Raw genomic sequence first — 17733 nt, forward strand, 5'->3', positions numbered from 1 at the left:
TTTTAGCACTGCATTGAAATGCATTAGTTGGCAGCAAGTTGGACCTTATTTGAGTGACCAGTATCAATTATACTAAGTTATGAACTTTAATCTGTGTGATTTCAGCACCGTGATTAATGTAATTCACTGCCAGTTAAACACACTGCCACTAAAACTATTATGTGTAGAGTCTCATATCTAAAAATTTTACAAAGATGTACTAAAAAAAAATCTAAGATTATACGTTTTCTAAGATAAAGTGCTAAAAACATTTCTAATTACGAAATGGGTTCTTTCATTTTTTTAAAAAGTGCACAAATGCTAGCTTGCCAAAGCAGTCAATTTTATGCTCACTTTCAAGTTGTTGATTCAATATAAGATAACAGGGGGTGTAGGAAGGAACTGCAGATGCTGGTTTACACAAAGTGCTGGAGTAACCCAGCGGGACAGGCAGCATCTCTGGGGAGAAGGAATGGGTGACATTTCAGGTCGAGACCCTTCTTCAGACCCAACCCGAAACGTCACCCCATTCCTTCTCTCCAGAGATGCTGCCTGTCCCGCTGAGTTACTCCAGCATTTTGTGCCTATAAGATAACAGGATCTATATACCATTGAGTATGGAGAAAAAAAATCACAATAGCTCCTCATAGCTGAAATCGAATTGATTTGGATGTATCCAATCTTTCAGACATAATATTAAGTGTTGTTTAGATTAGAGATACAGCATGGAAACAGGCTCTTTGGCACATGAGTCCATGTTGACCATCGATCAGTCGTTCACACTCGTTCTGTGTTAACCCATGTTCCCATACACTCTGCACACATGGGGGGGGGGGGGAGGCTTTACAGAATCCATTTAATCTACAAACACGCATGTCTTTGGGATGTGGGAGGAAACTAGAACCCTCACAGTGAAAGGGAGAATGTGCAAACTCCACACAGACAGCACACAAAGTCAGGATCGAACCGTGGTTTAGTTCTGTTAGTTGTAGGTTTAGAGATACAGCGTGGAAACAGGCCTTTCGGCCCACCGGGTCCACGCCGAGCAGCGATCACCCAAACACTAGTTCCATCCTACACACACTAGGGACGATTTGCAGAAACCTGCACGTCTTTGGTGTGTGGGAGGAAACCGGAGCACCCGGAGAAAACCCACGCGGTCGCAGGGAGAACGAGCAAACTCCGTACAAACAGCACCCGCAGTAGCATCAAACCTGGGTCTCTGGCGCTGTAAGGCAGCAACTCTACCGCTGCGCCACCGTGCCGCCGTGGTTTGTGAATGATATGAGCTCCTTGGCCAGCAAACCCTCACCTGGTGCTTACAGCTGTAACCACATGTAGGGGAAGGAACTACAGAAGCCGGTTCATGCCGAAGATAGACACAAAATGCTGGGGTAACTCAGCGGAACAGGCAGCATCTCTGGAGAGAAGGAATGGGTGACGTTTCGGGCCGAGGCCCTTCTTCGGACAAAATGTAGAGGCGCAAGCCGACCACTGTTTGCGTCCTGTTAATTATACTCAGTCAAAGGTTCTGCAGTCAGGCTGGTTTTAATTTAAGTGGATTTGGGGGATTTGAGAATCACCTCGGTGGTTTTAATGCTCTGTGATTTGTGCGCTGCATCGCATCAATAAATGGAACGAGAGCATGAATATTAAAAAGGAACCTCGACTTTCTCATTAAAACTGCAGAAAAAAAAACACAAGAGAAGTCTGGCTATCACAGAGCTGTTAGCATGCACTAACTAATGCCATTAGTGTCTTTGTTAGTGGAGAGTGTGTGCGCATTGGTCACAAGTTGCAAGGTCACCCCTGCTGTACTGGGTGAAGGCTCTCTCCCTCACTCTCTCTCTCTCCTTCCTTCCCTCTCTCTCTCTCTCCCTCCCTCCCTCTCTCTCTCTCTCTCTCTCCCTGGCACTATCTTTCTTTTCCTCCCTCTCCTGAGGTACAGATGGCCACATTTGCAGGTTAACTGGAACAGCTGGAGGCACATTATTAGTTCCCTGCTGCGAACTCATATTTGCTTAGATTTTTTTTTTTAACTGCACAGTAATTTATGACTTCCCACCACGACTATAGCTGGTGCAGCCTGAGCCGTGTTCAAAATCCACTCGCCTCCGTTAAAATGCCAGGAAGAAGGATACGACTGTCTTTTTAATCAATTAATCGATGATTATTGTTCATAGGGATATCGCAGCTTTGAAATGTAAACAACACGAACTGTAGCAGACACCAATACCTTTGGGGATTCTAGACAATATTTATACTGGTGCACTCATCTGCACTGACAGTTTCTAAGGAGTGCAATAGTAGATCATAACTGTCTTGAATGAGAAGGCAGCAGACTCTTTATTCCACTCCATTTAATGTTGAGAAGCACAATAAATAATTCCGAAAAAGTGGAAATAAGTGTCCATCAATCAGTAAAAACCCTTTGCTTTAAAATCCGTACCATAAGAGACTTTGAGCTCACACTGTAACTTTGAGCACCATAATGCCCTGTTTTGATCCTCAGGGTTAGAATAAAACGAAAGCTTTTATAATTTTAATTCAATACTAACAACACAAATTCCCTTAAGTAAACTTTGTATGTTAAATTAACAATGAAAACGCAAATATTTATTTTTCTGCATTATTGCCTATGCTGAAGCAGAAATTCATTGAGCTAAGGAAAAGTACTTCATGAATATACAAACAGTTTAGAGGATTGTGGTATTTTGCACATCATTTTGTTTATATTCTATTTTCTTCTCCGTTAAGGAAGTTTATCTCATTAACTAATGTCGTGTATTTAAGAGAGGACGTGTTTTTAGTTCAGCTTAGAGATACAGCGTGGAAACAGGCCCTTCGGCCCACCGAGTCCGCGCCGACCAGCGATCCCCACACACTAGCACCATCCTACGCACGAGGGACAATTTACAATTTTTCCCAATTAGCCAATTAACCTGTACGTCATTGGAGTGTGGGAGGAAACCAGAGCACCCAGGGAAAACCCACGGGGTCACAGAGAGAACATACAAATGCCTTACAGACAGCACCCGTGGTCAGGATCAAACTCAGGTCTCTGGAGCTGTGAGGCAGCAACTCTACCACTGCGCCACCGTGCCACCCATGTTTTAGCCGGTTACATTTAAATGTTGCTGTCTGATGTTACTCTGTGCAAATATATTTTTGCAAATCCCCCTGGAATTTTTTGGGGATGTAACAAGTAAAATGGATGAGGGAGAGCCAGTGGATGTAGTGTATCTGGACTTTCAGAAAGCCTTTCTTTGATAAGGTCCCACACAGGAGATTGGTGGGCAAAATTAGTGCACATGGTATTGGGGGTAGGGTACTGACATGGATAGAGAATTGGTTGGCAGACAGGAAGCAAATAAACGGGTCCTTTTCAGAATGGCAGGTAATGGCGAGTGGAGTGCCGCAAGGCTCGGTACTGGGACCGCAGCAATTTACAATATATATTAATGATGCACCTCATGCACCTATTTTCTATGTTTCAATATGGAGACATTTTGCTAACATCATTTAAAACTGTTGAAATGCCAATGTGTTGGCTTGAAACGATGGACTTGGGTTTGAGTTCCAAACCTTCTGAGAATTGCTAACAATTGTCCATGTCTAAACGCCATTCCAAGAATACGTTCCTGATCTTACAACACTGATTTTCACATCGAGTCATACAGCATGGAAAGAGGCCCTTCGGCCCAACCTGCCCATGCGACCAACGTGCCCCATCTACGCTGGTCATATCTGCCTGTGTTTGGCCCATATCCTTCTAAACCTGTCCCATCCATGTATCTATCTAAATGTTTCTGAAACGTCGTGATAGTACCCGCCTCCCTCTGGCAGCTTGTTCCAGATATCCACCGCCCTTTGTTTAAAATAGTTTCCCCTCAGGTTCCTATGAAATCTTTCCCTCATCACCTTAAATCTATGACCTCTGGCTCTCGATGAACCTGCTCAGTGTAAAAGGTTCTGTGCATCTACCCGATCTATTCCTCTCATGATCTTGTACACCTCTATAGGTGCAGCGTAGGTTTACTAGGTTAATTCCCGGAATGGCGGGACTATCATATGTTGAAAGACTAGAGCGAGTAGGCTTGTATACACTGGAATTTAGAAGGATGGGAGGGGATCTTATCGAAACGTATAAGATTATTAAGGGGTTGGACATGTTAGAGGCAGGAAACATGTTCCCAATGTTGGGGGAGTCCAGAACCAGGGGCCACAGTTTAAGAATAAGGGGTAGGCCATTTAGAACGGAGATGAGGGAAAGCTTTTTCAGTCAGGGAGTTGTGAATCTGTGGAACTCTCTGCCTCAGAAGGCAGTGGAGGCCAATTCTCTGAATGCATTCAAGAGAGCGCTAGATAGAGTTCTTAAGGATAGCGGAGTCAGGAGGTATGGGGAGAAGGCAGGAACGGGGTACTGATTGAGAATGATCAGCCATGATCACATTGAATGGCGGTGCTGGCTCGAGGGGCCGAATGGCCTACTCCTGCACCTATTGTCTATTGTCTATTATAAGATCATCCTTCATCCTCCTGCGCACCAAGGAACAAAGTCCTTGCCTGTTTAACCTCATTATCTAATTACAATATGTTGATCAAAACTATGGGCCTGGATGTTTAGACCAATGGAGCCTTCCTTCTTTTCTTTGTGCATCTGTATGTCTATTAATAATTGGAATACAATCTTTAGACTTTATAAATACAGCGCAGAAACAGGCCCTTCGGCCCACCGAGTCCACGCCAACCAGTATTCCATTCACCTACATGGTAGGGACAATTTACCAATTGTACCTAAGCCAATTAACCTACAAACTTGTACGTCTTTGGAGTATGGGTTAGGGTTAGGGTTTTTCACCTGTGGGCTGAAAAAGTTGCCCCTCAGATTTCTATTAAACCTTTCCCCTCACACCTTAAACAGCGAAAGAGAGAAAATAGTTCTCTCTGATCTGTTTAGATTTAATTTAGTTTCGTTTATGATTGTCACATGCAGTGAAATGCTTTTGTTTGTGTGCTATCCAGTCAAAGAAAAGACCATATACACGAACACAATCAAGCCATCCACATTTCATTAATAGACACAAAAAGCTGGAGTAACTCAACGGGACAGGCAGCATTTGTGTACCCATTCCGTCTCTCCAAAGGTGCTGCCTGTCCCGCTGATTTACACCAGCTTTTTGCGTCTATCTTCAGTTTAAACTAGCATCTGCAGTTCCTTCTTACACACATTTCATTCATCTCTGACTATTGGAGTGAAGGCCAAGCTATTGTGTCACAGAGAAAGCCTAATTGAGTCAGAATACACCAAAAGCTGGAGTAACGCCATGGGTCAGGCAGCATTTCCGGAGAAAAAGAATAGGTGACGTTTCGGGTCGAGACCCTTGTTCAGACTGAGAGTCGGGGGAAAGGGAATCTATCTATATCTCTATAGACCTATATCTCTCGTTTCCCTTTCCCCTGACCCTCAGACTGAAGAAGGGTCTCGACCCGCTGAGTTACTCCAGCATTTTGTGCCTATATTCGGTTTAAACCAGCATTTGCAGTTCCTTCCTACACGTGGAGTCAGAAAACAATCTGCTCGACCCGTCCCTGAAATTGAAATGTAATGTGATGATTTATCATCGAATCTTTTCACTGGCAAAGCTTCTCGCTGCACGGGACAATAAACTACCGCCGCCCGCAGGGTACGCCACACACGTTAAAGGCAGAACATATCAACATGTCGTGGCGTTGGTACTCTCAGTCTCTGCCCCACACAGCTTCCAAAAGCATGGTACGGAAGGAACTAGTTTGGTCCAATCGAAAACATCTGCGGTCAATGCAACTAATCCTGGTTTGGTGACAAGCAGTTACCCAGGCTCAGCGGGACCCTAATCTGCTGTCATCAAACCCCGATAGCAAGTGAGAAATCTGTCGGCTCCAAATGCTCATCTTCAGCTGCCAAAGACATTCCCAAACCTTGGAATTTAGTACCAGGCACAATGCAATTGTGGTTTTGGGTTTAGGCACATGTTGATTTATACTTTCAGCCAGTGATTGCTTTCTCAGCTTTCCACATTGCATGCAGGTGCATAATGCATTTTGTCCGTGGCCAGGCACGAATGCTGACTGCCGATTGAGGACATAATGTGGACATAAAATAAACGCACACACACACAAACGTAGCGGCTCCTGGTGATGGAACCAAACTGAAAGAGTATTAAAGGTTTTCACACAAAGGTTGGTGGGTGTGTGGAGGGGTGAGGGGTGATCTGATACAGGTTTACAAAAATCATGAGAAGAATAGATCGGGCAGACGCACAGAGCCGCTTGCCCAGAGTAGGGGAATCGAAAGCCAGAGGACGTAGGTTTAAGGTGAGGGGGGAAAGATTTAATAGGAAACTGAAGGGTAACTTTTTCACACAAAGGGTGGTGGGTGTATGGAACGAGCTACCAGAAGAAGTGGTTGAGGCAGGGACTATCGCAATGTTTAAGAAGCAATTAGACAAGTACATGGATAGGACAAATTTAGAGGGATATGGACCAAATGCATGCGGGTGGGTCTAGTGTAGATGGGACTAGCGGTAGAGTTGCTGCCTTACAGCACCAGAGACCCGGGTTCGATCCTGACCACGGGTGCTTGTCTGTAGGAAGTTTGCACGTTCTCCCCGTGACCTGCGTGGGTTTTCTCTGAGATCTTCAGTTTTCCCCCAGGCTCCAAAGACCTACAGGTTTGTAGGTTAATTGGCCTGGTATAAATGTAAAATTGTCCCTGGTGTGTGAAGGGTAGTGTGAGTTTGCGGGGATCACTGGTCGGTGCGGACTCGGTGGGCCGAAGGGCCTGTTTCCGCGCTGTGTCTCTAAAGTAAACTAAACTAAAGGTGACATTTCGAGTCGGAATCCTTTCTTCAGACGGATGAAAGATTGTCCATGTTTTCATTGTGAGTGATTTCGCATAGTTTGGATTTTGCCAGGATTGGATTAGACTGTTAATTTAGTGTATATTGACAACTCCACTCCTGCTTTGCATTTCTTTTAACTAATAGTTGTATTATTTGAACTTTGCAGAGGAAGGAATCAATCATGAATGCAAACTGTGTAATCAGATGTTTGACTCGCCTGCAAAGCTTCTATGTCACCTGATCGAACACAGTTTCGAAGGAATGGGAGGCACTTTTAAATGCCCAGTGTGTTTCACAGGTAAGATGCACCTAATTGAATCTATATTAACCAATTTCACCTTTGTGTAGGGAGACATACATTGTTAAATGTGATGACTCACAGAATTTTGTTTGAATCTGAAAATATTTGAGGAAGGAACTGCAGATGCTGGTTTACACCGAAAACAGGCACAAAATGCTAGAATAACTCAGCGGGACAGGCAGCATCTCTGGAGAGGAGGAATGGGTGTAGATTCACGGTTGTGAATCTGTGGAATTCGCTGCCTCAGAAGGCAGTGGAGGCCAATTCTCTGAATGCATTCAAGAGAGAGCTAGATAGAGCTCTTAAGGATAGCGGAGTCAGGGGGTATGGGGAGAAGGCAGGAACGGGGTACTGATTGAGAATGATCAGCCATGATCACATTGAATGGCGGTGCTGGCTCGAAGGGCCGAATGGCCTCCTCCTGCACCTATTGTCTATTGTCTATAGTTTTCAAAGACAGACACAAACTGCTGGAGTAACTCAGCATCCATGGTGATAAGGAATGGGTGACGTTTCAGTGCGAGACCCTTCTTCAAATATTTGAATCATATGCATATAGTTGGGAGGTCATGTTGCAGTTATATAAGACCGCATTTGGTGAGGCCGTATTTAGAGTATTGTGTTCAGTTCTGGGCACCATGTTACAGGAAAGATGTTGACGAGTTGGAAAGGGTGCAGAGAAGATTTACGAGGATGTTGCCAGGGGTCGAGGGTCTGAGCTGTAGGGAGAGGTTGAGCAGGCTTGGACTCCTTGGAGCGCAGGAGGATGAGGGGTGATCGTATAGAGTTGTATAAAAATAATGAGAGGAATAGATTGGGTAGATGCACAGTCTTTTGCCCAGAATAGGGGAATCGAGGACCAGAGGATATAGGTTCAAGGTGAAGGTGAAAAGATTTAATAGGAATCCGAGGGGTAACTTTTTCACACAAAGGGTGGTGGATGTTGGAACAAGCTGCCACTAATTCCCTTATCATGTATCTAAACACTGTAATGGCTCGATTGTAATCATGTATTGTCTTTCTGCTGACTGGTTAGCACGCAACAAAAGCAATTCACTGTACCTGAACTAAATGATCAGAAAAATGGTTTTAAATGTTTTGACTTTTTGGTGTGTTCTCCACTGCATGTGTTGCTGAATGTTAATATATTTATTGAAAAGATATATATTCACGAACTTTCAGTTTAAGTTTTGTAACATGGAATGAACAGAGTCTTTATCCCATAGTCGGGAAATTAGGAACCAGAGGACTTAGGTTTAATGTGAGGGGGAAAAGATTTAATAGGAACCAAAGGGGCATTTTTCTCACACAGGTTGGTGGCTGGCCAGAGGATGTAGTTGAGGCAGGTAATGTAACAACATTTAAAAGGCATTTGGACAGGTACATGGATAGGAAAGGTTTAGAAGGATATGGGTGAAACATAGGTGGGACTAGGTAGATGGAGCATCTTGGTCGGCATGGACAAGTGGGCCGAACGGCCTGTTGGCGTGCTTTATGACTCTATGTGTCACTTTATCCAACACTGCATTCTGTTGATATATTTTGATGATACCTTTCTACAGGATCATCACCAAATGTGGAAGCATTTTTTCCGCTTTGGAATTTAAATGCGCAAATCTTTGGAAACTAAAGCACAGATCCAAAAAGTAATCAGAAAACCCCCATGGAACGTTGGCCTTTATCCCACGGGACTGTAGTTAAGGAAGGGGGGAAGTTGTGTTTCATTTGGTCAGTTCCTTGGTGAGATGGGGTTTGGATTGTGCATTGAGCTGTGGGAATTGGCAGTGCGTTGTAGATCTCAGCTTATATTCTCGTGAGCATAGAAGATGGAGGGGTGACCTGATTAAGGTGTTTTAAGTTTTACGAGGATTCACAAGGTAGGATTCAGAGAAACAATTTGCTCTGGCTTGCGTTCAAAAACATTTGAGCAATTTCAAAAATAGACCCATGTAGGAGGAAGCCAGGAAGTGCACGAACATTGGAACGCGCTTGTTCTTTTCCCAAGCAGTTGTGAATACTGAGATAATTGGTGGTTTCGGGACGGAGTTGATAGATTTTTATTTGGTGAGGGGCAGTGAGAGAAATGGAGCGGATGCAAGAGCATGAAGAGTTCAGGTACAGATTAGTGACGGTGTAATTGTTTGACAACAGGTTGGCGGGACAAAACCACGCGGTCAAACAATCACAAAACCAATGTGGTCAAGGTCTTAGAAACATAGAAACATAGAAAATAGGTGCAGGAGTAGGCCATTCGGCCCTTCGAGCCTGCACCGCCATTCAATATCATCCAACTCAGTATCCCGTACCTGCCTTCTCTCCATACCCCCTGATCCCTTTAGCCACAAGGGCCACATCTAACTCCCTCTTAAATATAGCCAATGAACTGGCCTCAACTACCTTCTGTGGCAGAGAATTCCACAGATTCACCACTCTCTGTGTGAAAAAAAAAATTCTCATCTCGGTCCTAAAAGTCTTCCCCCTTATCCTTAAACTGTGACCCCTTGTTCTGGACTTCCCCAACATCGGGAACAATCTTCCTGCATCTAGCCTGTCCAACCCCTTAAGAATTTTGTAAGTTTCTATAAGATCCCCCCATAATCTTCTAAATTCCAGCGAGTACAAGCCGAGTCTATCCAGTCTTTCTTCATATGAAAGTCCTGCCATCCCAGGAATCAATCTGGTGAACCTTCTCTGTACTCCCTCTATGGCAAGAATGTCTTTCCTCAGATTAGGAGTCCAAAACTGTACGCTATACTCCAGGTGTGGTCTCACCCATCCCCTGTACAACTGCATTGTGCAGGAAGGAACTGCAGATGCTGGTTTAAACCGAAGATAGGCACAAAATGCTGGAGTAACTCAGCGGGACAGGCAGCATCTCTGGAGAGAAGGAATGGGCGATGTTTTGGGTCAACTCGAAATGTCACCCATTCCTTCTCTCCAGAGATGCTACCTGTCCCGATGAGTTACTCCAGCATCTTGTGTCTATCTGTGGTCAACGTCTTGTTTTATAACAGACTAGGACCCTCTTGCCCTTCATTCATATAACTAATTAGTGTTTGCATTGATTGATTGAACGATACCGCATGTAAACTGGCCGGTTGCCAAATATTTTAACTCCCCCTCCCATTCCCACACTGACCTTTCTCTCCTGGGCCTCCTCCACTGTCAGACTGAGGCCCAACGCAAATTGGAGGAACAGCACCTCATATTTCACTTGGGCAGCTTACACCCCAACGGTATGAATATAGTTTTCTCTAATTTCAAGTAACCCTTACATTCCCTCTCTCTCCATCCCTCTCCCACCTTAGTTATCCTGCTAGTTTCACTGTTCCTATGCCTTTGTTACCTCCTCGTCCATAGCCAACAATGGACCATTGTGGGCTCTACCTTTCCTTGGCCATCGGTGCCAGCTCTGATTTGGGGGGGGTTCTGAACCTTTTCATACCTCTAGCTTCCCTCTCCCCTGACTCTCGACCTGAAACGTCACCCAATCCTTCTCTCCAGAGATGCTGCCTGACCCCCTGGGTAACTCCAGCATTTTGTGTCTATCTTCGATGGAAACAGGCCTTTCATCCCAAAGAGTCCATGTCGACCAGCGATCACCCGTTCACACTATGTTGCCCCACTTGCGCATCCAATCTCCACACACTTGGTACATTTTACAGAGGGCCAATTAACCTCCAAACCCGCACATCTTTGGGAAGAGGGAGGAAACCAGAGCACCCGGTGGAAACCCACGCGGTCCAAGGGAGAACGTGCAAACTCCACAGACAGACAGTGGCTGAGATCAGGATCGAACCCAGGGTGTCTGGCGCTGTGAGGCGGCTGCTCTACCTGCTGCGCCACTGTGCCACCCTAATGTTATGGGTGGGATTTTAAAATAATTTGGCGGGAGGAGTCCCGTGCTGAATTACCAAAGAGAAATAAAATGCACAGAGGGCAAACTGACCAGAAAGAGGACGGATACAAGCACTGTGATTGCTGGAGGTATCACCAAATTCTGGAGTAACTCAGCAGGTCAGGCAGCATCTCAGGAGAGAAGGAATGGGTGACGTTTTGGGTCGAGATCCTTCTTCAGCTGTGATAGCTGGAAGTCAAGTCAAAATTAAAACAGGAAATACATGAAGGCTTTAATATGGCTCAAATGTGTTTACAGCTTTTTATATTTGCTGATTCATTTGTTCCTATATTTCTTTCTTACTGGTTGTTGGTTATGACACAAACTGAAAGGCACCAATTGGCATTGGGTGATCATTACAGTGAGGCAGCGTTGGGCTGAGGTTCAAAGAGACCTGAGATATAAAATCATGAGAGGAATAGATCGGGTAGACACACAGACTTCCTTGTCCAGAGTGGGGAAATCGGGAACCAGAGGGCATATGTTTAAGGTGAGGGGGGAAGGACTTAATAGGAACCTGAGGGGTAACATTCACACACAAAGGGTGGTGGGTGTATGGAACGAGCTGCCAGAGGAGGTAGTTGAAGCTGGGACTATCACAGCGTTTAAGAAACAGTTAGACAGGTACATGGATAGGACGGGTTTGGTGGGACATGGGCCAAGCGCAGGCAGGTGGGACTAGTCTAGATGGGACATGTTGGTCGGTGTGGGCAAGCTGGGTCAAAGGGCCTGTTCCAACACTGTATCACTCTATGACTCTTAAGTTTATTGAAAGTCGGAAGTTGGTTTTGCAACATTCAGGACATCACTGGAGGTAGTTTCCCGTGGACCTTGATGCCCATCCATCTTCAGCGGCTTCACCCACAGCGAAGTCAGAAAAGGAGATATTTGCTGATAATTACACAACGATTAATTCCAGATGCAACTCCTTAGAAAATGAAGCAATCCGTGCCTGAATAAAGTATGATCCATGTGCCATGGTCTGGAACATAGAACATGGATAAGTACAGCACAGGAACAGGCCCTTCGGCCCACAATGTCTATGCCGAACGTGGAGCTCAGTTAAACTAATCCCTTTCTGCCTGCGCGCGATCCATATCCCCTCCATTTCCTGCAAGTCCAAGTGCCTCCAAAAGCCTCCTAAATGCCACTGTCGTATCTGCCTCCCTGCTCTCCCCTGGCACCCACCATCCCCTGTGTAAAAATAAACTTTCCCCACACATCTCCTCTGCACTTTGCCCTTCTCACCTTCAAGCCAAGCCCTCTAGTCTTCCACCCAGATGAAAAAAGGCCCTGACTGTCTAGTACAAATCGAAGGTATGACAATTTGGCAGGAGTCCCATGCTGAGAAATAAAATGCACAGAGGGCAAACTGACCAGAAAGAGGACGGATACAAGCACTGTGATTGCTGGAGGTATCACAAAATGCTGGAGTAACTCAGCAGGTCAGGCAGCATCTCAGGAGAGAAGGAATGGGTGACGTTTCGGGTCGAGACCCTTCTTCAGACTGGTGTCAGGGGAGGGGGGCGGGACAAAGACGGGATGTAGTAGGAGGCAGGACGACACTGGGAGAACTGGGAAGGGGGAGGGGAAAGAGAGGGGCTGAGGAACTATCTGAAATTAGAGAAGTCAATGTTCATACCGCTGGGGTGTAAACTGCCCAAGCGAATTATGAGATGCTGCTCCTCCAATTTGCGCTGGGCCTCACTATGACAATGGAGAAGTAACTCAGCAGGTCAGGCAGCATCTCAGGAGAGAAGGAATGGGTGACGTTTCGGGTCGAGACCTTTCTTCAGCTAAGAGAGGAGGAGAACTAAAACACCAAAAAGGACAAAGGCAGTAGACTTGTCCAAATGGCGCCCATACTGATCTGAGTATTGCGTGCAGTTCTGGTCTCCCCTTTACTGGAAGGAAGTGGAGGCTTTGGGAAGGGTGTGGAGGAGATAAATATTATAATATAATATAATATGTTTTATGTTTTATTCTCAATTGTTTACTGTATGTCATGTTGTTACTTGCGAGCAGAGCACCAAGGCGTATGTGTACATACTTGGCAAATAAAATTTGTTCAAGTTCAAGTTTGAGATTTGCCAAATTGTAGGAACAGCATCTCATATTTCGCTTGGGCAGCTTGCAGCCCAGTGGTGTGAATATTGATTTCTCTAACTACAAGTAACCCCGGCATTCCCTCTCTCTACACCCCCCCCCCCCCCCCCCCCCCCCCCCACCCAAGTCGCTTCAAGCTTCTCGTTTTCACCCAAGAAACAGCTGACAATGGCCTGTTTCCTTTATCATTGTTACTTTTTTTGTATTCCACTGGGGTGTAAGCTGCCCAAGCGAAATATGAGGTGCTGTTCTTCCAATTGCGCTGGGCCCCACTCTGACAATGGAGGAGGCCCAGGACAGAAAGGTCAGTGAGTGGATGGGAGGGGGAGTTAAAGTGTTTTGCAACCTGGAGATCATATAGGTCTAGGCGGACTGATGTACTGTTCTGTGTATTTCAACATATGGGTTGATACGACACCTCTGTGGATCGATATGATCTATATGATTCCAGCACAGTGTGTCTACAGTTACGTTGATCCATATCAGGTTTTCTCTTGAGCTCAGGTCTTGCATTCCTTCGTCTTGCTACTACATACCAACCTCCAGTCCCTTTTCCAACCTCAAGTGCAAATAAAACTCGTGCAGTGCACTGTGCCATGCGCCCGGCTGAATTTTATTTCCATTTAAATGCTGCATTTAAATCTCGACCCGAAGCGTCACCCATTCCTTCTCTCCAGAGATGCTGCCTGTCCCGCTGAGTTACTCCAGCTTGATGTGTCTATCTGCATGAGCAATATCTTCTTCTGATCCCAAAGGTTTGGGGTTTGAGTTTAGTTTATTTGTCACGTGTACCGAGGTACAGTGAAAAGCTTTTTGTTGCGTGCTAACCTGTCAGCGACTGTACACGATTACAATTGAGCCGTCCACTGTGTACAGATACATGATAAAGGGAATAACGTGAATAACGTTTAGTGGTTTGGTGGGTTTCTCAGATACTGCACTCTTCATCAGAAATTAACTTCAGAAAACCTTTCAGATCTATTAAATTCTTAATACCTTTCGTGGAATAGTTTTACTTTCCTTCCAAATGTAATAGTCAGATTTCCTGACTTTAGGCTGGAATAGAGTCCTTTGAAGGCCGCAGATGTAATTGTTGACCGGCCGTGAGAGAGGGTTATCTGGATGACTTATGCTGAGCCACTTTAAAGGGTTTAAATTGCTGCTGTTGATTTTTAATTAGTGTTTAATTTTGTTGCTTTTGGACGAGGTTTGAGTACTCCAAAAGAATGCAAAGAATATGAGCTAATTTAATATCTGCCCTTGCTTTTCAGACAGTAACTTATCTATCTTAGTTTAGTGTAGAGTTACAACGTGTAAACAGGCCCTTCGGCCCACCGAGTCCGCGCCGACCAGCGATCCCCGCACACTAACACTATCCGACACAGACTAGGGGCAAGTTACAATTTACAGAAAGCCAGTTAACCTACAAACCTGCACGTCTTTGGAGTGCGGGAGGAAACCGGAGCACCCGGAGAAAACCCACGCAGGTCAAGGGGAGAAAGTACAAACTCCGTACAGACAGCACCCGTCGTGAGGATGGAACCCAGGTCTCTGGCGCTGCAAGGCAGCAACTCTACCGCTGCGCCACCGTGTCGTCTTGAAAACACCAATGTCAGAGTTCAACTCTGCATTCCCCACAGCTTCAGCTGTCTTCTGCTCACGGTGTGCGGTTCATTTTCGAGGGTTTTTCCGCATTAATCGCCCTATTACGCGAGTTCACAAATAAACTTATACAACTGGCATCGTCACTTGATCTTTGCACATCTGCATTTGGGGGGGGGAAACCAGATTGTGAAGCAAAGCAAAGGCAAGAAAAGTCCCGGTGTTTTTACAGCTGGAGTTTGAATTTCAAACGAGGATGTGGGGGAACTCGGTTTTAATTGGATCACTGGAAATTGGACAAAGTGCCATTGTGTGCCCCCGGGGACGATTGCAACTGCTGAAAACTAAAGCACTGGACTGGGGCGGCACGGTGGCGCAGCGGTAGAGTTGCTGCCTTACAGCGCCAGAGTTCGACCCTGACCACGCGTGCTGTCTGTACGGAGTGTGTACGTTCTCCCTGTGACCACGTGGGTTTTCCCCGGGTGCTCCGGTTTCCTCCCACACTCCAAAGACGTGCAGGTGTGTAGGATAATTGCCTTTGTTAAAATTGCCAATTGTCCCCAGTGTGTGTAGGATAGTGTTAGTGTGCGGGTGATCGTGGTTGGTGTGAGCTCAGTGGGCCGAAGGGCCTGTTTCCGCGCTGTGTCTCTAAAGTCTAAAGTAATGACTAAAGTCATAGCATTCAGTGAGAGATGCTGCTGCTGGTTGATATAATAATTGATTCTCCCAATGCATTTGCACCCATACTGGCATAGATCTGTGTATAAATGTTAATAGCCAGCTGCTGACCTCCATATTTAAGTTATATTAACCCACTGAGATGCTCCAAATTGGCAGTTTTGCCTGGGGGGGGGGGGGGGTATCAGATGAAACCCTGTGCAGTGTGGTAAAATTCACAACATTTCATGAAATTGAAGCATTATGGTGTGCACAATATCAGCCGCTCCACACACGTACACGGGAGAGCTTCTCCAGCTCAATTAGCAGCATCTTTTGGGCGGCAATGGTACGGTTGGCGCGGCGGTAGAGTTGCTGTCTCACAGCGCCAGGGACCCGGGTTCGATCCTGACCACGGGTGCTGTCCGTACGTTCCCCCCCCGTCACCCTCGTGGGTTTTCCCCGCCTGCTCCCGTTTCCCCCCCACGCTCCAAAGACGTGCAGGTTTGTTCACAAGTTCATAAGTGACAGGAGCAGAATTAGGCCATTGGGCCCATCAAGTCTACTCCGCCATTCAATCATGGCTGATCTATCTCTCTCTCTCTCAACACCATTCTCCTGCCTTCTCCCCATAACCCCTGACACCCGCACTAATCGAGAATCTATCTCTCTCTGCCATCAAAATATCCACGGACTTGGCCTCCACAGTTGTTTGTGGCAAAGAATTCCACAGATTCACCACCCACTGACCAAAGAAATTCCTCCTCATCTCCTTCCTGAAGGAACGTCCTTTAATTTTTGAGGCTGTGCCCTCTAGTCCTAGACTCTTATTTCCCACTCAACCCCATTCTCCTCCCATTGACCCCGTAACTATGGTTACATCTACAATTATCCCCATAATTACTGATCTTGAAAAAAAAACAGCCTCATATATGTGGCAGCATTTAGATTTTATAATTTACTAGACCAAGTGGACCCGTTGGGCCCAAACCTCTCCTGCATTGGTGCAGCACCCTCTCCCCCCCAACCCCCCACGCCCCTCCCGCTCCCCCTTCCCCCTCCCACCTCCCCTCCCCCTCTCCCCCTCCTCCTCCCCCTTTCCCTCGCCTCCCCTCCCTCCCTCCCTCCTCCTCGCCTCCCTCCACCCCCCTCCCTCCCCCCTCCCTCCCTAGGAGATAGATTTAAACTTTAAAATGTGAATAACTTTAAGAATATAACACCGATTTCAATGAAACTTCTTCCATTAGCACCAAAGGGATGACGGTGAGTAAGGTGGGCCTAAAATTGTACCGTTTTGGCTGTTGTTCAGGAACAAACAAACAAACAAACGAGAGTTTTAGTATATAGATGTGAAATCAGTTAATGATGATTCTATATGGATAGAGCAGGGGCAAGAACCAGTGTACACACCTGCCTGGGTCGACCAAAGAGAGCCCCAGTATGCAAGACGTTATAAATAAGTGAAACTCCAGTCTTGAGACGTTAAATTATTGATATCGTCTACATAGCAAATTAAATTTAGTGAAACAAAAAGAAAAAAAGAATGATTTATTGATAAATATCACAAGGTCTGTGGGGGATTTGGCTCATTGTGGTAATAATAGGCGTGCAACTTTCTGCATCAGATGCAACCTCTGATCACGTTCAATTATTTCCAGTCTTCGTGCAGGCAAACAAATTGCAGCAGCACATCTTCGCAGTTCACGGGCAAGAAGATAAGATTTACGACTGTTCGCAGTGTCCGCAGAAATTCTTCTTTCAGACCGAACTTCAGGTAAGCTCGAGAAACGCGGGCGGTTTTCATGATTTAACCCCGTATCGTTATTTTTCATTATTTAAAAAAGACGAAAGTGAAAACGTATAATGAAAAACAAAAACACCACTGGATTATTAAGACAGGAAATTAGTTACTTGTTCTTGTTCAACACCAGCAAAAGGCTGATTCTAGGGCCTTCTAAATTGCGTTAAAAAGAATATCAAGACTTGTTGGTGTGTCCGTATAAATTATTTTTGATTATTTAAACCCTATAATGGAAAAAAACCCACTATTGAATTAATGACAGGAACTGAGTTACTTGTTCTTGTTTAATGCCACCAAGAGGCTGATTTTAGGGACTTCTAAATTGGTTTAAAAAGAATATCAAGACTTGTTGGTTTGTTTAATGCTTGAAGTTACCCTTGTTTACTGTGATACTATTGCAGTGTTTAATATTTTGTGTGGTTGCATTTTGTTAAGCTTTATATCTAACTCTTAAAACTCTGGTGTCGGAAGGAACTGCAGATGCTGGTTTACGATGAGGATAGAC

General features: G+C 45.4%; 1 protein-coding gene across 7 annotated transcripts in view; it reads left to right on the forward strand.

Moving 5' to 3' along the window:
* Positions 1-17733, forward strand: part of znf423 (zinc finger protein 423) — a 341953-nt gene that overhangs the window by 287563 nt on the left and 36657 nt on the right. For all 7 annotated transcript variants that reach the window (XM_078400409.1, XM_078400410.1, XM_078400411.1 and 4 more), the window contains 2 exons: positions 7030-7161; positions 17086-17201. In XM_078400409.1, the coding sequence (XP_078256535.1) occupies positions 7030-7161; positions 17086-17201 (248 nt within the window). The remainder of the gene's footprint in view (positions 1-7029; positions 7162-17085; positions 17202-17733) is intronic.

Source organism: Rhinoraja longicauda, chromosome 6 (assembly GCF_053455715.1).
Source record: "Rhinoraja longicauda isolate Sanriku21f chromosome 6, sRhiLon1.1, whole genome shotgun sequence".
Lineage (NCBI taxonomy): Eukaryota > Metazoa > Chordata > Chondrichthyes > Rajiformes > Arhynchobatidae > Rhinoraja > Rhinoraja longicauda.